General features: G+C 35.5%; 1 protein-coding gene across 4 annotated transcripts in view; it reads left to right on the top strand.

Moving 5' to 3' along the window:
- Positions 1 to 21,768, top strand: part of ZFAND3 (zinc finger AN1-type containing 3) — a 383,326-nt gene that overhangs the window by 80,577 nt on the left and 280,981 nt on the right. For 3 of the 4 annotated variants that reach the window (XM_079148365.1, XM_079148362.1, XM_079148364.1), the window contains exon 2: positions 21,088 to 21,128. The exons of the other annotated variant lie outside the window; for it this stretch is intronic. In XM_079148365.1, the coding sequence (XP_079004491.1) occupies positions 21,088 to 21,128 (41 nt within the window). The remainder of the gene's footprint in view (positions 1 to 21,087; positions 21,129 to 21,768) is intronic. 4 annotated transcript variants of the gene reach the window in all.

The following is a 21,768-nucleotide window of genomic DNA, read 5'->3' as shown; positions in this document are numbered from 1 at the left end:
CGCCTGGCTATTCGGCCCCTCCTCTGAGCAGCCACCTGGGGCCCTGCACAATCGCTCTGAGTCCCAGAGACCCGCCACACACCTCTTCCTCCGGACAGCCGCCCAGTATTCCGGTGCGGTCACTAGGAGTCCAAGAAACTCACTGCGTGCCTCCACCTCCCACCAACCACCCGTAGCCCTGGGCAATCAATCACTCCGAGTCGAAGTGACCCTCCCCATTCCTCCTCCTCCAGATAACCCCCCAGGTGTTCAGGAGCGGTTGCTCTGAGTGGCTCTGAATCCACGTGACCCGCTGCACGGGTCCTCTGGGCAACCGCCCGGAGCGCTGGTGTGGCCACTCAAGACCAAGCGACCCACCACGCTTCTCCTCCAGGCAGCCCCCCTGTGTTCAGGAGCTGTCACTTTAAGTCCAAACAACTCACCACTCGCCTTCTCCACTGAGCAGCCGCCTGGAGCGCTAATGCAGTCACTGCAAGTCCAAACGACCTGCCGTGCTCCTCCTCCTCCTCCTCCTCCAGGCTGGCCCCGGGGTTCAGAAGTGGTCTGAGTTCAAAGAGCTCGCCACGCAGCCCCTCCTCTGGCAACCGCCTGCAGCTCTGGTGTAGTCACTCTGAATCCAAGCGGCCGCGCTCCTCTTCCTCCTCCTCGTCCTCAGGGCAGGCCCCGGGGTTCAGAAGTGTCGTTCTGAGTCCAAACAGCTCGCCGCGGAGCTTCTCCTCTGGCAACCGCCTGTAGCTCCGGTGCAGTCACTGCAAGTCCAAGCGGCCACGCTCCTCCTCCTCCTCCTCCCCAGGGCAGGCCCCGGTGTCCTGAGTCCACACAGCTCTCCTCGCCGCTCCTCCCCTGGGCAGCCGCCGGAGCCCCAGTGGTTGCTCCGAGTCGCAGCGCTGTGCCGAGCGGCCTCCTTTACGGCGCTCCCAGCTGTCCGCATTCACTTCTCCAGCGCGGGGAGGGGTGTCTCGCCGGCAGCTCTACTTCACAAAGTTTCCTGCGTTCCGGGACCACCGTCCCATCCGGGACGCCTTCCCAACGGGTGAGAGTCACCCGGCTGCTTTGAGTTGGTCCCAAGTCTCTCAATATCTCCTCTTTTGAATCCTGAGTCCTAGAGCAACATGAAATGCAGCCACCCTCTAGGCCGCCATCTTGGATACCTCTGTCCATATCTTTTAATATTTGTTAGTTCCTTCTAGTCCTTGTCTGATGCATTCATACCATATTTTTAGTAGCTGTAATCATAAATGGGATTCTATTTATTTAACTTTGTATAAACATTCTTAATTGTTTAGTTTGGAAATAGTTTCATACATGGTTTAAATAATTTCAGAGTAATGTAAAATTTGAAAATTGGCAAAACTTATCAAGCTCTGTCTGCATTAATTTAGGATGAATCTTAACTTTGACCAACAATTACAGGATCTTTATATATAGAGAGAGAATTTTTAAGCTTAGAAAATCATTCTTACGTTGCAACTCCTTTATTTATTGGATAGAGTTGTATCAGAATTAGCTGTATAATTGAAAAACCCTGTAAATATGTAAGCTTTCAAAACAGATTCAGTAACAAGAAAGTAAAATACTGGAATAGTTATCTTCTTCCTCGTTCAATCCATGAAATATTCTGACCAACTTTCAGAGTAGTAGAAGAGTTTCCATAGATTGAATAAAACTATTAGTTTTTCACTAATATACCAGTCTTCTAGATTATCACAGTTATTTTTTTATTAGCTTTGTCATTCAGGAGCTGATCATCTGTTTTCTGAATTTAGTGATTTACTTTCAGACCATCTCCTATTATTAACCTGTCTTGCTACCTTCCTTTTACTCATAGCTTTTAACCCTTTTAAGTAGTAGAGTAAGATGAAATTGAAAGTAGGTTACATTCATTACATAGCATTACATCATTAGTAGTTATGGTTCCTAGGTAGGAAGGATAAAAGGAGGTTTTCACAGTTGAGAATTTTAAAGTTATCTATTGATTTTAATATCAATACTCTAATATACTAATATAGCAGAATACTCTAATAGCATGAATCATCACTTGGTAAAACTGATGAAGAACTTTTACAACTTGGAGTTTATAAAAAATAGGCTTGATTTTAAATTTTTTTTTTCAATAAATAATTTGGAGTTTCTACTCTGTACCTTGCAAATTGCTAGCTGTTATTACTAAACATTAGTCCCCGTCAGCATGGGGTTTTGTTTTTTTTTTTTTGTTCCCATAGGGCTTTAGAAGGAAATTTTGAAATAAAGGGCCAGATTAACTTTACAAAAAACAAAAGCCAACCAACCAACCAACCAAACAAACAAACAAGCAAATTAAAAAAACCCAAAACAAACGGCTTGGCTTACTTGGAAGGGAATAAACAACTACAGGCTCCAGTTTTTACTTTTCTGGGATGCCACATTTCAGCTCTGAGCAAATTCTTCAGCAAAGCAATAAACCTTTGAAAATTGCTTTATAATGGAAATGCTGACAGACCATTAACTATGTGGTGCAAATACATGGCTCTGACATACACAAGGTTGTCCCAAGTTGCTAAATACAATAAACCATGTTGGGCATTGTACATCCTGTGGAAGCCTGTATTGGTGTATACAGTTTGTCACGTTATGCCACCAAATTATTAATGGGGAAGCTCAAACGTCACGTTTCACGTGCAGGAGAAGTATCATTTTAGGAGGAAAGAGCAGTTTAGGCTATGCTGATGCTCATAGTTCATTTTATAGTTGCCACACTGGAAAAGGCCCAGGGTAAATTTAACATGATGCATTTAATCACCATTCCAATTACAGTGCCACTGAAGCAGATCAATGTTTTCTTACTACCAATTCATTGGAACTTCTAGGTCATAAAGTATCATTATTAGGCATATTGGAAAGTCTCAGCCCAATGAAAATGTGGATTCTGGGATTTTCCAATTGCTTTGAAATAGTAATGGAGGCTGCCTGAATGTACATTTTCCCCATGTAAAATGAAAAGTGGAATTTAAAGGGATTGGTGTGACAAAGTGAGAATCCTATAATGCCCCAGAGAAGGATAAAACTGAATGTTCACATCCAAAAGTAAAATAAGGAAAACGATGAAAAGGGGGTGGGTCCTTCTATAGCAGCCTGCTTAGTGACTGATATCCCTGCTAATAATACATATTATGAGAGTATGTCTTATTCTTGGCTATAGTCACAACAGCACAGTTCTTGGCACATAATGTGGATGCTGGTAAATATTTTTTGAATTTACATATGTTCATTCATTGGGAAACTATGAGTCTGGATTGTGAGGCACTATGCTAAATATGTAGTGTTGTCGTGTGTTTGTATCCCATGTAATATAGTCTATATAAATGAGCAGCTGGTATTAATCCCTAGAAGATTTACAGCAGTTTAGGTACAATGCAGAATATCATGAATACAGAAGTATTTTGTGGCTAGAATCATGTTTACAGAATTGTAAATATAAGTAAAAAGGCCTGACATCATAACTAGAACTTTAAATTCTGTACTCCTATATTAAAAAAAAAAAAAAATCTGTGCTCCTGTATTAAAAAAAAAAAAAAAATCTGTGCTAATTGTAACCTCTTAACTGTACTGTTTGACTCAAAATACTTTTTTTTTTTTTTTTTTTTTCATTAAACTTCCCATTGATCATCTTAAAGAAGGCTGACCACCTCTAAAGAATATTTGGACATTAGGCCCATAGATTTTGATTCACTATGTCTGGGTGGGGTCTAGGAATCTGTATTTTTTAAAAAATTTCTTTTCCTTGATATATTTATGTATGACCAGTTTGGGCCCACCCTCTCCACTCTAGTCTCCTTCATCCCCTTTCATGATTTACTTTGAAATGAGTGGTGACAGTTATCTTTTTACCTTTTGGATTTTCTGGAAATGGTAAATAGCACAATATTAAATAATTAAGTCCTTTCCTGGTGGGAGGAAAGTACTGCTAGCATACAACTTCTGTCCATAGATTTCACTGGAAATCTATGGTCAGGACAGTTTGGGGGAGGATAAGATTTTCTTTTTTCTTTTCATATCCTGTTGATAGAATTATGTTGCTGAAAGATGTCTTAGAAATCATTTAGTTTATTTGAATCCCAACTGTACCTCTTATTAGGTAAGTTGCCTCATTTCTCTAGGGCTTCATTTCTTATACATAAAGTAGGGTTTGTAATGCCTACCTACCACCTTATAGATGGTTTGTTTTGTTTTGAGGTGGGGTTTTTTTGCCTTGCCTTGACCGGCCTCCATCTACTACCTCATCCTCGAACTGTACTTTTTGATCCAAAATACTTTTTTTTTTTTTTTTCATTAAACTTCCCAGTGATCATCTTAAAGAAGGCTGACCACCTCTTAAGAATATTTGGGCATTAGGCCAAATGTATGTTAAATATGACATACCTATAATATGATCCGTGGTATATTTAAAAGTCAAAAGATGTAGAAAAATTAAAATAACCAGGTTCAAGTTAAAAATGCTCTACACCCACAGGCAGTTTTTTTGTTTTTAAATTGTGGTATAATACAGATAAAATCCATCCTTTTAACACTTTAAATGATTCAGTGGCATTTATTTAGTACGACCACAGTGTTCTGCAACCATTATAACTGTTTAGTTCCAGAGTATTTTTATTTCCTCATAAAAAAAACTCATCCCCATTGAGAAGTTGCTCCTATCACCCCTGCCTTCTCTTTGGATTTGCCTATTCTGTATATTTAATATGAATGGAACCATATAACGTGTGCCTAATTTCATTTTGTATAGTGTTTTCAAGGTTTATTCATGTTGTAGTATGTATCATTACTGCATTATTTTATTCTTTATGTCTAAATAATATTTCATTGTATGGAAATACCAGATTGTTTATCCATTCATCAGTTAATGGACATTTGGGGTTCTTTCCACTTTTTGGCTCTGTGAGTAGTGCTGCCACAAATGTGCATGTGCAAGTTTTGTTTGAAATACCTGCTTTCAGTTCTGTTTGGTCATATACCTAAGAATGGAATTGCTGGGCCATGTGGTAATTTTGTGCTTAACTGTTTGAGGAACTGCCAGACTGTTTTCCACAGTGTCTACACCATTTTATATCCCACCAACATTGTGTGAGGGTTCAATTTCTTCATATCCTGACCAGCATTTATTTTTATTTTTACTTTTTGTTTTTGATTATGCCTGTACTACTAAGTGTGAAGTGTGTCTCATGGTTTTGATTTGCATATTGCTGTTAGGTAGAAATGTTAGACGTCTTTTATACGTTTCTTGGCCATTTATATGTCTTCTTTGGAAAATGAAAGATTTGTTAATAGATCTTTTGTACATTATTTAATTGGATTTTCTTTTTGTTGAAGGCAGAGTATTGTGATCATGAAAATTAATTTATTCTCTGGGGGCCCTGTTGGGGAATATAAAATAGATTTTGGAATATAAAATAAGGGATTGCAGTTCACTCTTTCATAGTAAAATTTTGTTGAATGTTTCATTTTTATCTGTATCTGTTGAAATGTAACTCATTTAGTTTTATAGTTTAACCTGATGTCTGACTCCCTGCCTTCAGTCTGTACTGGCAGATGATGAAATTTCTTTCCAGTTTGTCATTGTTTTGTAACTGTATAGTTGAATGAATGGAGTTGTACAGCTATCATCATATTCAGTTTTGGAGAATTCCTTCACCCTGGGAAGCTTCCTCAGGATTGTTGGCAGTCTCTACTCATACCCCAGGGTGACCACTAATCCACTTTTTTTCTGTTGATTTTCTTTTTCCAAATGTTTCACATGTAAGTGGAATCATATGGCACTTCTTTTTTACCTTTTTAAAAATTATTTTACTTTTTGAAGCTAGCTTTTTTCATTGAGCACAATGTTTTTGAAGTTCATCCATATTGTACCATGTATCTATAGTATATTCCTTTTTATTGCTGAATAGTATTTCACTCTGTGGATAATATATTATTTATTCACCAGCTGGTAGACATTTGAATTTTTTCAAGTTTTTGGTTATTATGCATAATGAATATTCATGTACAAGTTTGTGTTTGTATCTTTCTCCAACTTCTTATTTGAAAAATTTTAACAACACAGAATGGTTGAGTTAGTTTAATGAATTCCCAAATACTCTTCAACTAGATTCACTGATTAACATTTGCCAGCCATGCTTTGTCTTTTTAACATGAATATACCCCTTTTAAGTCATTTGTAGATACCATGATACTTTGCCTATTAAGTGTTTTAGAATGAGAACATTCGCATACATGATTCGCATAGTATCACTTCTTGCACTTAGAAAATTAGCAAAAATTTCATAATGTTACTGTTTTGTAGTCTACATTTGCCCCCCAAAAGACTTCTATTAGTGCCCCTTCCCTACTTTTCCAAAATCCACAATGATTTATGAATTGTTTTTGGTTGTTACTTCTCTTAATTTCTTTTAATCTAGAACAGGACTCTGCCTCTTTCTCTTTTTCCTGTTAATGAGGTTGGAAGAATACAGACCACTTTTCTTAAATTTTAGATTTATCTCTTTGCTTTCTTATGATTTATTTTAAGCTAGACAATTTTGGCAAGGAAACTTAGTATTAATGGAAGGTGGTATGATTTTAAATGTACCAGTGGTTAGGTGAAAAAGCAAGTTAAAGCATGGAATTATAAAAATACCTGACATGCTTTATTATAGTATAAAACATGTAGATTTCATCAGGGTGAATATAATGTCAGGTTGTCATTATACTTTGTATAGTAAAGTTTGATAACTCGATTAAGGTATTGAATGCCTCATTCTAAAGGTATACTTTTGAATTTGGTAAGTAATATGTAGGATGAAAGTTTGAGATTGTAGTATCTTGTTCTTCAGTGACCTTTTACCTGATTGTATCAGTATCCTTTGCTACACCTGGGCCACATATAATACTTTGAAAATTGTATAGTTGAAAAGGTGCACACCTGTAATTCAGCAATTCTGGAGGCAGAGGCTAGAGTATCATAAGTTTGAGGCCAGCCTCAGCAACTTAATGAGACCTTGTCTCTAAATAAAAATTAAAAAGGGCTGGGGATGTGGCTCAGTGGTAAAGTGCCCCTGGGTTCAATCTGCAGTATCTTCCTTAGGTTTCTATGCCTGGTAAATGTATCCCATTATCTCTACTTGACTTGATAGGCTTGTAGTTTGTACTTATGGTTTCAGAGAGGAATTTAATTCTGAATTTATTGGGATTGTGGAAATAGATTTTGTTTAGAAGTTGCTTTTGATTTAAAAGTGATATTTGATGGCAGTTTAGTGCTTTTAGCAAAATGGTGGAGAAAGTAATAGAATCTACTTAGAAGAAAGACTTTCTCAATAGTAACCAATCTCATATATCAGTTAATTCACTCCCCTAAAGCAGATTTAATTACTTCTGAACATTAACAAATTTCACTTCCAATTCATTACTTTGTGGGTTGGTGGTGGTGGTGGTTGTTGTTTTTTAAAGCTCTAATGTTGCCTGTTTTTTCCTCTGCATTTCTGAAACTACTCATACTCTGGTACTGATTGGTTATGGGTCGTAGATTCTCAGGATGTTACATCTAAGTCTGTTAATACTTTTCTTTCTTTTCTTGGGAAATGAGAACATGGTATGTCAATTATATCAGTAATTGATGTTACTGAAATTATTTGCACTGTCATTGTGTTTATGACTGCCTGGTCCCATAAGATGGGAAATATGTTATGTCTCTTACTCAAATTGATGAGGTTGATGGGTAAGTGAAAAAAATGTGTTTAAAGCTTGGAGTCCTAAAAATAACTTGTATGCTTTAATTTGCAACATAAATGTACATGATTTGCATTTTTAAATGAGACCTTAAGACCTTTCCTTTGCATTATCAGTTAAATGATTTGATAGCCATATACTTGTTTCTGCATAAGTCACACAATATACAACTTCTGTAATAGCTTAGCTATAGGTACGAATATGACCAGGCTGACTACTGGAACTCTTACTTTCTGTTTCCTACTAGTATGAGAACTTTGATGAGTTAACTTTGTTTCGGCCTTTGTTAAGTGCAGACAATAATAGCATTGAGTCAATAACTGAGATGCGTACTAGCTTAAAATGGCTAACTCATTTAACCGTGCTCTGTGACTGGTGCATAGATACCTAAGTATTAATTAAATAATGTCCAGTAGTAGGTTCCATTATGAGACTGAAGACTTTTTTTTTTTTTTTTTTTAAGAGAAACTTCAGATTTTATTTTAAAAAGTGATTTGGCTACTTTACCTTTTTGAGACTTGTTATCTTAGAGACTAAAGACGTTTGTGAATCAATCTGAGAGTATTTTTCCTAGATTTTCAAGAAGTTTTATAATTGTAAAAAATTTGACTAATGTGATGAAAATTAAATATATTGAATACTACTTAATGTTTTGATACATGTATCCATTATGAAATGATTAAGGCATGCTAATTAACAAATTCATTACCTCACCATTGTTCTCCACACTGGCCATACTCATTTACATTCCTATCAATATTATATAAGGGTTTCAATTTTTTCTAAATTCTTGGCAACACTTATCTCTTGTCTTTTTGATAATAGCCATCCTAACAGGTATAGGTGATTTGCATTTCTCGGATAATGAGTGATGTTTAACATTTTTTCATATACCCATTGGCCATTTTGAGACATGTCTTTTCAAGTCCTGTGCCCATTTTAAAATCGGGTTGTTTTCTTGTTATTGAGGAGTTTGTGTTCTTTACATATTTTGAATATTAACTTCTTATCCTATGTATGGTTTGAAAGTATGTTCTTCCATTCCTTTTCACTCTTTTGATTATTTCCTTTGCTGTGCATAAACTTTCTTGATTTTTATGATATATTCCTTAGTCATTAAGTTGTTTTGGCCATTCTTAATCTGCCAGCATCTTTTTTTCTGTCTCTTTTTAAATCGCAACACATCTTTTAATCCCTTCAAAGTAGTCAACATGAATTTCATAGAAATTATGCTTTCTTTCTGCATTTATTGGTTTAGGTTATAGCTGATTAAACTAATTATACTAACAAGTAAAATAGACATAAATTATAAGGCACAGAAATGTTTGGGAACAAAAAAAACAACTGGCTTTTGCTAGAGGCTCACTAAACAGGTGGAAGTAGAAATGAGCCTGCATATTGGAAAATAGCATTTGCCAAGCTTTGGTTATGTCAGTCCGTTTCATGAGGGTAGGGATGAGCATGAATTAATATAATCAATTGAGTGTAGTTATCAAGAAAACCTAGGTTTTTTTTTTTTTCTTCTGTGTTCTTTTTTATAAAGAGGATGATGTTATAGACATCACCTGTATTTTTGTTTTTGGTCTTTGGTCTGTGTTCTGTCAACTTATAGTCTTTCATCTTGTTTTTCTTTTGATGTTTTAGGTACCATATGCTTGTGAAAGGTGGCATGAAACACCTTTCATGAAAGCTATGAAAGTAGACTGGCCCAAGAGTATGAGTCCTCTTAAAGTATTTAGCTATGGCCCAGTACCAGCCCTCAGCCTTGGGGGATAGAACCATATATTCTTAAGTTGATCTGTCAAATGAATCCTGAGCCCTGTGATTTTTAATATTTCCACAGAGTCTTAGATGGTGGCACACAGTATGCTCATAAGTTTGTGAATATCATCAATAGAAAACTGGATTGAAATTCAGAATACCAGATAGTTTAGAAAGTTGTTGAATATACTCAGTATGGCATTCAGTTGGATCAGGACAAGATAATCATCTTAAGGAAAGTAACCAGCTATGGGAATTTGGTATAGGAGATAAAACCTTTGCATTTTAAATCATAATTAAAATGGTGCTTACAGAAATCACAGAGCCATTATTTTACCATATTTAATATTAGACCTTCACAGTCCAAACAAATGAGGAAGATCTCAGAAAAATGTTCCACAGTGAGCAGTTTGAAAATCTAGAAAGTAGACCTGTTCCAGACCCGTTTTGCAGATACTTAGCCTAGAAATAACAAAGGAGAGTTAGTAGTTCTTGTAATAAATCAAATATGATTATGTCATTGTGTGATCATAGATACATAGAATGTTAGAGGTCACTGTTCTAAGTATTAATTCACTTTATTTTAATAGATGGGAAAACCCAAACCTAGGGTTACACATTTCAAGCCAGGCTTTTTCCTCTCAGGTTATTGCAGTTACCATGACCCCTGTAGCTGCCTATGGTTTTAGACTGATGACAGAAATATAGTGTCTACGACAGTGGGAGTGGTATAAGTAATAAATTAGAAATTCATGATTGCACTGAAATGTACAAAAAGCACCAGTACAATCTCTGATGCTTATGAAACAAGGTGATAAAGAAGATACACTCTTGAGTTTAATTCTGATTCTCTTTTTCTTGCTGTAAGTTATAATAGTTCAGGTTGATGACATGCAGAATATTCTTTTGCTAACTTTAGCCAATCTTTTATTTGTGATGAGTGATTAAAATAGTCAGGAAATGGATTTTTTTTTTTTTTTTTTTTTTTTTTGGGCAGTGTTGAGGATCGAACCCAGGGCCTTGTGTTTACAAGGCAAGCGCTCTTCTGACTGAACTATATCCCCAGCCCTTGGGAAATGGAAATTTTGAACTTTGAATTTTACTTATTTATATGTCAGTGAGCATTGTAATGGGAATAAAAAAAAGCAGTTTGGCTATAATTTTTCAGCCATGTCTCGTGTATCTTCAAGGGGGTATCCTCCCAACCCTTTCACAGTCTCCCTGAGAATGCCCTAGTAGACTTATCTAATGTTTAAATGTATGGAATATGAGCAAATGAAAAGTGCTCTTGGAGTTTAAATGATATTTATTTTTTTAATGTCAGTGACATTGCCTGTACACATAAAATTTTCTTTTGTTTTGTCCTTCATATTTACTAGATGTTCTGTTGGTACTTGTATTTTACCTGAATGAGACAAACTAAAATGTGTCACATCATGTAGATGTCTTTTTACTTGAATGTTTTCCAGCTGCTTAAAAGTACCTTGTGCTTTCTTTCTCAGCCATACAAGTGTCCTGCTAACCTATTTAACCTTGCGGTTTGAACCCTTTATAACTGTCATCTTCTAGGCTTATGACTCATTTTCTGACAAGGAAAAATCTATTTAATAATAATACTTTAGGTTTATTTTTCATCTTTCATTAAAATTATCCTGCCTTTGATCTGATTTTCCATAAATATGGAAAAGTGTCTCTTCCTGATAGCCTGAATTATCTTAATAATAAAAGTATATAAATGCACACTTCATCAGAATGAAGCAGAAATATTTACCACCTGGATAGGGCAAGTGCATATGAAATTCTTGAAAAATTTTTGTGTAATGATGGTTGCAAAGATGATAGAAAGTGCAGAGAGCTCTGTTTTGCTCTAGAGGTAGTGGTTCTTCAGTTTATTTAACCCACTGCAAATGTTTCATGGCCATTTAACTATTTTGACCTCTATTTTGGGAAAAGCATTCTGATCTCCATAAATGTAGTAACCTTCCTAGCCCTACTCATTTGCAGAAGCAACATGACAGCTTTAAAAAAATAAGGCTTTGCAATACCTCATACTATTTTTCCTATGTTTTTTGTTCTTAGTTTAATTCTTGGTGTGTTGCTTTCATACTGATTGGTTGGTAATCTTGTGTGTACTGTTTTTGTAGAAACATGAAAAATGCTTTTGTAATAGTGCTGTCTAATGTAGAAAAATTTTCAAGTTATTTTTGTATGAAAAGTACTTGATTATGCTGTAATTTATATATAGTATGATCTTAAATGTGTAGCTTAATTTTGACAAATATATATACCTATGTAATCATCACCCAGTTCAAGATACAGAAAATTTTCATCAATGCAGAAAGCACTCTCCATTGATATAGAATTCTGAGAAACTATTTTTATAAAATGGATAGGAATAAATTAAACTATAAATTTAATTACCAACTGTATATTATGATTTCTTTAGTTATCTGATAGTGGTGAACTTTTTTGCTTACTGTTTTCTCTACTACAAAAGTGAATTCTGCTGTGCATTAGTTTTACTCTAATACAGGGTTTGAGTTTCCTAAAGTATCATATTTGCATATGATAACTAAAATATAAGGCAGCCTGTTTTCTCAGTAAGAACATAGAATCCTTACATCAGTAAGAATACAGAATTTTTTATTTTAAAGGTGTAGATAAAATAAATTTCATCAACAGGTAGCTCACATGTGTGCAAGTCACATGCAGATTCACCCATAGTTGTAAAAAAACTACTAACAAAGATTTTATGTATTTTTTCACCCAGTTTATCCCAATGGTAACTGCATGTTTAACATCTCTGATTATATATGTATTTGTATATTCGTACATGCTCCTAATATAAATTTTAAAATACTTTTTCTATACTTTTGAACAGATTTATTCAGATTTTCCACATCTTTGTAGACATCGGTTTTTACTATCTGCTAACATCACTTTTAAAGTTATTGACCAAGACTTTTTAAAGAGTATCCCATATTCACTTATTCTTTCAACTTGTAAGTTTTCTAAGATAAAGAATAGATTTTAAACCTGTAAAACCTGTGTATGTTGCTATCACTGGAAATTTTATCCAAGATTAGATTCATATAACCTTAGGAGAGTGGTCATAATTTTGATGTCATTTATGATCTTCCTGACATTCAAAGGCTTTTATCCCATTGCTTTCTCGATGATCTTCAAAAGAGCCATTGATAGCATTGGTGAGATCACTCTCCAGAAATAAACATTAAACCTGTGTTTAAATTATGCCTATTTATATCTGTATCTGCACTATATCTATGTTAAAACTCTGTTTCCCCTCTCTCCTTTTAAGGTTTGTTTGGTGTAATGCCTTTGACAAAGCATCCACACTGGTGTTTCTTGATGTCCTCCCATGCTTCAGTGTTTCTGAACTTCACTGTCTCAGGCCTTTCAAAGATCTTATCTACATAGATGATCCTGGGATGGTGATTCTGCTGATTTCATCTTCCTTTTTTGAAATCCCAAATACCATCTCTCTGGGTGTGACTGCATGCCTGGATTTTTTACTTTCAGTTTTTTGAAGGCCCCACATTCTGTTCACATTTAGCATAAATTATAAAGTGATTTCTTTTTGATAAGTTTTGGAAAGAAAGTCTCTTATATTTGGGCATAATTAGTAAGATGGTTGCAACATGGTACATTAGAATTGATAGTGTTATTGTTTCTCTTATGTGGAAAAAGTATTTGGCGTTTCAAAATACTTGAAATATTTGAAAAATATTTTGGCATTCAGTTCATTTTCTTCTTTTTTTTTCTTTTACACAAAGGCTTTCAAATGTTTTAATTTTTATTCGTCTTCATTTGACTAATGATTGTCATGCTTTGTCTTTGTCTTTATAATTGTTAGATGGTGCTGGACTAAGAATTTGGTAATGTGTATAGGACCACAGGTGATGACTTGTTTTACATCTCTACATTATTTAGTGTAAGAACTTAAAAATACATAAAACCAGAGGCATATACTATGCTCTGCCCCCCTCAAATTTGGGTATACAATGTTAAAACAATTCTAATCGTAATACTCCACCTGAAATCTAAATTGTTATGGTGAAATTATTTTTAAAATGAGCAGTTTTAGGTGATTCATACTGCTACATTCTAGGATCTATATTTAGTATATTCTAAAATGAACCCCTCTTATTAACAAGTCTTTTCCTTCGTAATATTCCCTTAAAAACAAAAACTTTGCAGATGTTGTCTGAGTGATATAGAGTGATGTGTAATAGTTCTGACAAGCTGGTTACACTGTTGAAAGCCTCTTTTGTCATTCTCAGCTAGGATGTCATCTGTTTGAACTGGCTCTTCTTGTTTGCTTGGGGTGAGCAGAGAGTGATGATATTTAGTAGAGCTGTTTGCTGTGTCCTAGCTTGTGTAGGAAATTAGATTTTCTGACTGTAAATGTATGAGGTGGCAGGCAGATTGTTCCTGGTCTTTAATTGTCTAATCTTACCTCTAAGGCAACTGGAATGGTGGTTTTAGAGTGAAGGATGAATTCTGCTTTGGTTTTCTTTTCTTTTTTTCTTTCATATTTCTACCTTCTTCCTTCCGTTTCTCCTTCCCTCTGTTCATTTACCCTGTTTTCTTCCTCCCTCCTCCTGATTTATTAAAGGAGATTAAAAAATGTAACTGGTCTGTTTTTTACAGAAATTAGAATTTTTAAGAAGAAATACAGGATTTTAAAGAAGAAAATCCCATTGTAGTCTAGTCTTTTTTTTTTTTTTTAAAAGATCCATGCCTAATCTAGAGAAGAGATCAAAAGACTGGGAGAATTGGCATGCTTATGTGTTGGTACTGATTTTCCTTTTTCCTGTCCTTTATTATTCTTGTGCTCTAGGTTCTTCCTTTACTGCCTTGGGGAAAAAAGAGTGAGGAACATTGATAGAATGACAAAATTATTTTTTTATTTCTATATTTATATTACCATGGCTTCTTTGTGGGTTTATCATGCCCACAATATGTTTCCCTGGGTAGGGAAAGATAATAGTCTTGTGTGTGTGTTAGAAAAATATTATAATAGGATTTTTCTAGAATTCTGAGAAATTAAGAATGGTAATTCCTCATGATGAATTATTATTCATTATGAAAAATGAATGAAATTGAATTTTTTTAAAAAAGGAAACACACCATTAAACAAGATAACAGTTTTTACCACCAAAGATTTGAAAGTGAAAATACTGGATGTTGGTAAGGGTGTATTGGAAAACATATGTGCACTTTTCAAAATTTAGCAGTACTTAACAAAATCATACATTTCATCTAGTAAATTTTACTTTTCAAGTCAGTCTTAAGGATAACCATTTGGACACGTATTTATCACCAAAGATTTTTGTCAATAAATGCTAACTGCAGCAGTAAGTATAATAGAAAAATAAATACCTAGGGAAAATATTATCCAATAATAGGAGTGTAACAAAATAAAGTATAAAATGTGTACAAGATTATTAATATTTCTGTTATATAATAAATGATATAATGATTCTAGAGCAACAGTATTTTTGTAGAATGGCACAAATATTAACTGTAAATTTAAAATTAAAAATATGTATTATTTTGATCATGCATTTCTTTTAAAGTTTTGACATACACAAAAGAAAATATATGATTATATAATATATACTACAAAGCATAGTAAAACGAATACCTGTGTGAACCTACCATTTTCACCAATACTGTTAAATATAATAAATTCTGAGTTATGTGTATCTGTTCATAAAAATAAGAAGTAAATATTTCAAAATGTTACCAGTTCTTACTTTGAGGAGGTAGAATCATAAGTGATCTTCAGTTAATGCTTACATGTTTTTCTTTTTCTATGTTCTGTACAAGGAGTATGTATTTGCAGCATCAGCAAATAGTATTAATTATTTATTGAAAGGGTAAAACAAATTTAAACTGGTTTTTAACTTTCTAAATGTCTGCTACTTGTTACCTCCTGAGCGACAAATCACGTCCAGATGTATAAGATGACAGTTGTACCTACTAACTATGAAATGCATTGTAATGGAGCTCCTGAGCAATGAGAAGTTGACAGCCATAGGAATTGTAGATGTCCTATCATTAAGCTGGTGTTTAAATGATGCAAAAATACATTAAAAAATCTACTTAAATTTTTCATGATTCATATCTCTGAGAAAAGATTAATTTCTTCATTTATCAAATATGCCTGTTAAGTACAAAACAAGAGTGACCAAGAGGGTGGTTGTGCTCACCTTCTAGTTGTGAAAGGTAATCAACAAGGAAAGAGGCAAATGGTGATATATCACAGAATGATGTACTGTGAAGGAAAAGAAGAGGGATGATTTAAATTTGGTCAGGGGAAGACTATGAATATGTTTGAACTAGAACCTGAGTGACAAAAAAAGACTGCCTTAACAGTGATTTGGAGATAAAGGTAACATCATGGACAAAAACTCTGTGGTACATTTTAGGAACAGAAAAAAGACCAGTTTGGTTGGAATGTGGTGAATAAAAGGGACAAAATGGTTAACAGTGGAAAGGGATAGGGTAGGCAGATCATATCACTGGGGGACTTCCAGTGAAAGTTTGAGTTTTAGACTAAATGCAGCAGAAACTTGGTGAATGGTGTTAAGAAAGTGGCATGATCTAAGTTGTTTTTAAAAGATTATCCTGGCTATTACATGGAAAATCACTGTTGAAGGTCAAGAATGGGAATGAGGAGACCAGTTCAAAGTCATTTACTATGGTATAGGGAAGAGTTAGTGGTGGCCAGAGTAGAAGCACTGAGTAAAAAGAGAAGATTTCAGGTCTCTTTTCAGGATAAGACATTGGATCTTGTTGTCCATGGGAAACTGAAGAAAAGAAGGGAATCAAAGGATTTTGACTTGAGCAACTTGGGAGAAGGTGTTACCATTTATAAAGGTGGATAAGAAGCTTTCAAGTTCATGGAGCTTGAGGTGGGGGGTTGAGAATTCTGATGTGAAATGGTGTTTCACAAATATTTAAGTTTGTAGCAAGGTGAAAAAGTTTGGGATTCAAGGTAAACATACTTAAGTTTTTAGTGTAAAGATAAAATATTTCAAGCCATGGAACTGCATGAGATCACTAAATGAGAAAGGAGTAGAGGTAATGAGGAATGAATCCTGGGACTTCCAGACAAATGTCTTGGCGGTGGGGGAGGAGCCAGTGAGAGGCTGAAAGGGGACAGCTAGGTGGGAAGAAAATTAGGTAGCCAGGAAGGTAGATTTGATTTAGGATGTAAGTGACAAGAAGGTAAAAGAAGAGTGTTTGGGGCTGGGGTTGTGGCTCACTGGTAGAGTACTTACCTAGTGCATGTGAGGCGCTGGGTTCCATCATTAGCACCACATATAAAGATAAATAAAGATATTGGGTCCATCTACAACTATTCTATTCAGTTTTTTCACCATTGTGATGAAAGGACCTGGGCAGAACAACTGTAGAGAAGGAAGAATTTATTTGAGTGCTCACGGTTTCAGAGGTCTCAATCCATAGACAGATGGCTCCATTTCTTAGGGCTCAAGGTATGGCAGAACATTATGGCAGGAGAGTGTGGCCAGGGGAGGCAACTCACAAGATGATCAGAAAGCAGAGAAGAGACTCCACTTGCCAGATACAAATATATACACAAAGCCACGCCCCCAATGCCCTACCTCTTCCAGCCACACCCCGCCTGCCTTCCATTACTACTTAATCCCATCAGGTGATTATTTCACTGATTGGGTTAAGGCTCTTGTAACCCAATCATTTCTTCTCTGAACCTTCTTGCATTGTGTCACATATGAACTTTTGGGGAACACCTCACATCCAAATCATAACACCAACTAAAAATGGTACTTAAAAAAAAAAAAAAAGAGTGTGTTTTAGGAAAAAATATTAAGATTTGGTGAAATGCTGCTGAGAAAAAAGATGAGATCAGAGAACTCTGTATTAATTTTCTGAGGCTGTGTATCAAATTACTGCATAAAACAAAATAAGTTTACTCCGAAAATTCTGGAGGCTAGAAGTCCAAAATCCATTAGGGCTGTCTTTCTTCCATGGAACTCTAGGGGAAAATTCATTCCTTGCCTTTGGTAGCTGTGCCAGCATTCCTGAGTTTGTGATTTTATCATTTCAGTTTGTCTCCATCTTAACATCACCTTTCCTGTGCATATCTCTCAACTCACAAGAACATTCTTTGCCATTTATAAGAACACTTAACAATATCATTTAGAGCTCACCTGAATAATCCAGGGTAATCTCCTCACTTCAAATTTCTTAATTCATCCACAAATTATTATTATATATATCTATTATTATATATCTATTATTAGACCCTTATTCTAGATAAGGTAACTTCTAAGGATGACAAATTTCAGGGATTATAATTTGACATCATTAGGTAGTCATTATTCAACCTGTTATATATTAGTTTTAGAAACATAGTAATTTTGGCGATCACTAAGACTAGTTTCATTGGCGTGGTGGAGACAAAGAAGAATCATTTCCCTCTCGTGCTTTCTGTTGTATAGAGAACACTGTTTTCTCTCCCAAGACTATGCAGGTTGGTCATACTGCTTTTATGTGGTTAATCAGTAGTTGGATGCCTGAGGTTAGCTTGAGGTTTCACGTGTACAACATGAGAAAGGAGCAAAGTTCTCAAAAGTTTCTGTTAGTTCCTTTGGTTTCATTGTTGTTGATCCCTATGATCCAAGATGACATTGTTCAGCAGTGACCATTATTTCTGTAGCCAAAATCTGGTTTATTTCAGATTTAAAGCACATTTTGATTAATAATATCAGCTATATTAATTCTGTGTTGCTGAAAAATTCCTACTTAGAATATGAACCAGTTGTTGTTTATATAAGTGGTGGGCATTTGCAAATACACTGAAGAGATCAAGGAGAGTGAGAAAACTATTTTGCAATTTTTTTCTTAACAGCTTTGTGAAACACATTTTTTATTGCTACCAGGGATTGAACCCAGGTTAAAACTGGCACACTTGGAGCTGAGCTGCTCTCAGTTGTTTTTTGCAGGCTTTCCATGATTCCTACTGGACAGTGGGAAGCAGCAAAGGTGATGTACCAATTATCTCTGGCTCTTTGGGACACTGCATGGACTAGAGATAGTAAACATATCATAGAGGAACCTGCTTCTCTGAGGGCAGTTGTAGTTAACAAAGGAATTTCTTCAACCTTAGTTCTTCCTTGTGTTGGAACTGAAATGATTGTGAGTGTAGGGGTGTGTGTGTGTGTGTGTGTGTGTGTGAGGATGGCGGTTGTACTTCTGCCGGATGAGAGGCTTTGCTTTCTCAGGGAACTAACTTGATTAGACTCGGTCTTCAGTTGTGGGACCATTCTCACAGCCTATTAGAGTAGTTTAGGATTGGTGTATGTCCCCTAACTTCTATATTGGGGCAGAGACTCTTGTTTGGCATGTGAAAAGAAGCCTGGAATTAGACCAGACTCGTTCATTTACTATTTCTGCGATCTTTGTAACTTACATACCCTCTTGGAACTTCTATTTCATCATTGGTGAAACAGTTGAAGGCATCTGGTATTATGCGTACCACTTAGTGGACATGTAATAAATGTTATTTGCTAGCATTAACATTTCTTCATCTGTTTATTTTATTCATTTATTGATACTTGATTTTCCTCACTGCCCTTAATGTATTTATATTAAGCAAAATTTTAAAAGAATATTCACTTGTTAATGCAGCATCTCCTTTGAGAAAGAGAAATAGGTTTCCCCCATGTCATCTTGCCACTGTATGACAATGACTAACCGTTAGATTTTGGGTTTCATCATGTTGGAAAACAATCATAGTCATCAGGAAATACTTCCTGAAAGATAAACTCTCTGTAATTATAAAATTTAGTACATAGGCTAGAAGAAAGTTGACTTATTCTATTTGTAGGTACAACTCTCCTTGAAGGCTCAGATGTATTGGGAGGGGAGTTGCTGAGGAGTGAACCTGCAAATAGGTCAGCTTGTCCACCAGGAAGCATTCTGAGAGGTTTTTGGGCCACCTGTGGTGGTGCAATGCCTGTAATGCCAACATTTGGGAGGCTCAGGCAGGAAGATCACAAGTTCAAGGCCAGCTGTAGCAGCTTAACAGAGACTATAATCAACTTGGCAACACCGTGGTTTTGTTTTTTTTTTGTTTTTTTTTTTTTTGCTTTTAAACAAAAAGAGGTTTTTGAAAGGAGAAGCTGTAAGAATACATCCACTTGATAGAGTATCAAGAAAGGAAATAGGGATGAACCCAACAGATGAGTCCTTATTGACAACCTGCCTTGTAGTCCCTGGTCTGCTATGTGGTGCCAGGTGTGTTGTGAACAGAAGGATGACAAGATGGCCTTTGGAGTTAGCTTAAACTACAGGCCAGATATTCTTCTGCAATTATCCAGTTATATGACATTGGGCAAGATGCTAACCTCATATGGGAACGAGACTGCATGTCCTTGATTTCTAAGGCCCTTCGGTTTAATAACACGTTAGAGGAGATGGGGTTAACATTTCCTCATTATTCCAAATTATTCATAACTTGTGGCCAAATGTAAAGTGTTTTCTGGTTACAGAAATGCTAATGTGATTTTTTATAAAAAGCACATTTTAGAGCTGGCTACATGCCTGTAATCCCTGTAATCCAGCTTCTTGGGAGGCTGAGACAGGAGAGTCTCAAGTTTGAGGCCAGCCTCAGTAATTTAGTGAGATCCTGTTTAAAAAAATAAAGAGGTCTGGGTATGTAGGTTAGTGAGGGTATCCCTAGGTTAAATCCCTAGTACCAAGAGAAAAAAGAAGGTGTATTTTAGAAGAAAATCAATATGGTAATATTCATCTTAGGAAGATTAATAAGATAATGTATGTTGAATGCCCATCCAAGGTAATATTCAATGAATTGTAGCTACTGTTAACAGATGAAAGGGCACAAATTTGGGAACACCTGAAGAAGAATTTTAAACAACAGGGTCATAGGTGATTAGGAACTGAACTGGGACTAGAATGAGAGAAAAGCAGAAGAGATAAAAGTTCAAGTAATTTGCCAGGTTCATGGTACATGCCTTTAGTGAGGTCCTAAGCAACTTAGTGACAGTCTCTCTGAATATAAAAAAATTAAAAGGACTGGGGGCATAGCTCAATGGTAAAGTGCCTGTGGGTTCAACCCCAGCACCCCCCCCCCCCAAAAAAAAAAAAAAAAAAGAAAAAGAAAAAAGAGAAAAGTTCAGGTAATGTTTTGGAGATCAAATGAGTATGACTACAGGGTAGGTGGGACACATTGACTCCTGTGCTGTCTTTTGGGCATATTAAAGTATTTCCAAAGTTATTGCTGCCTGAGTTATTATAGCAAATGAAATAAAGCATTGATTAACTCACGGGTAAAAAATGAAAATCATATGGTATATTTACTTTTTACTGTTTTGTTTGTTTTGGTTTTTTGGGAGAATGGATGGTTAGCCAGGAACTTGTTATTCATTTATTAGTTTCCTGTCTGGCCAGGAAATTCTTTGCCTACATTTCAAACATCTTATGTTTTGATTAGATTGATACAGAATTTTTAGCTCTTCTTTCTTTCTTTTCTTTTTTTTTTTTTTTTTGCCCCAGGTCCAGCAAGACTATGAATCTCTGTTCCAAATGCTTTGCTGGTAAGTGCAGAAAAGGGTTTTTAAAATTTATTTTTATTTTTCATCTTTTGGCTATTTTTAAGACTATCTAAATCATTTGGCACTCTTCAGATTTATGCATGGGAGTTTATTTTCTAAGCTTGTGTGTAAAAGCAGTTTTTCCTCACCAAGGCAGTTTCATATATTTGTTTAGGACTGTTGAAATAGTTTTTCCTGAGTGAAATGGAATTTCATGTTACTTGCACCAGATTTTCCTCCGTTTATTGTTGGTGTACAGTGGAATTATAAAAATGTGCGTGTTTCAGAAGGATAATATGTATTCATCTCTGTTCGTGACTTGAATGATTAATGGTGAATGTTGCTTTATCAATGAGAATACAAGAGGAAGAATATTTTCATGTTGGAGTCAGAAAGAGAATCATGCTGAGTTAGCTCCTTCTAAAATCAAATCCCTCATTGAAATCACCTTTGGTAAGTCACTTAATCTTGTTGGACCTTAGATTCATCATTTGTAGAAAGAGGGACTGGGGCTTGATGTTTGCGGAGGACCTTGTTCCCAAATCCTGATTGATTCCTTGAATTATGACTCCTTCATGAAGTTAAAACCTTCAGTGTTTTTTTTTTTTTTAAAGAACTTTATATTTAGTGATTTTATATAAAA

The sequence above is a fragment of the Sciurus vulgaris genome (assembly GCF_902686455.1).
Source record: "Sciurus vulgaris genome assembly, chromosome: 7".
Classification (NCBI taxonomy): Eukaryota; Metazoa; Chordata; class Mammalia; order Rodentia; family Sciuridae; genus Sciurus; species Sciurus vulgaris.
The sequence above is the reverse complement of the archived record's forward strand: the minus strand, read 5'-3'. Positions and strand labels throughout refer to the sequence as shown.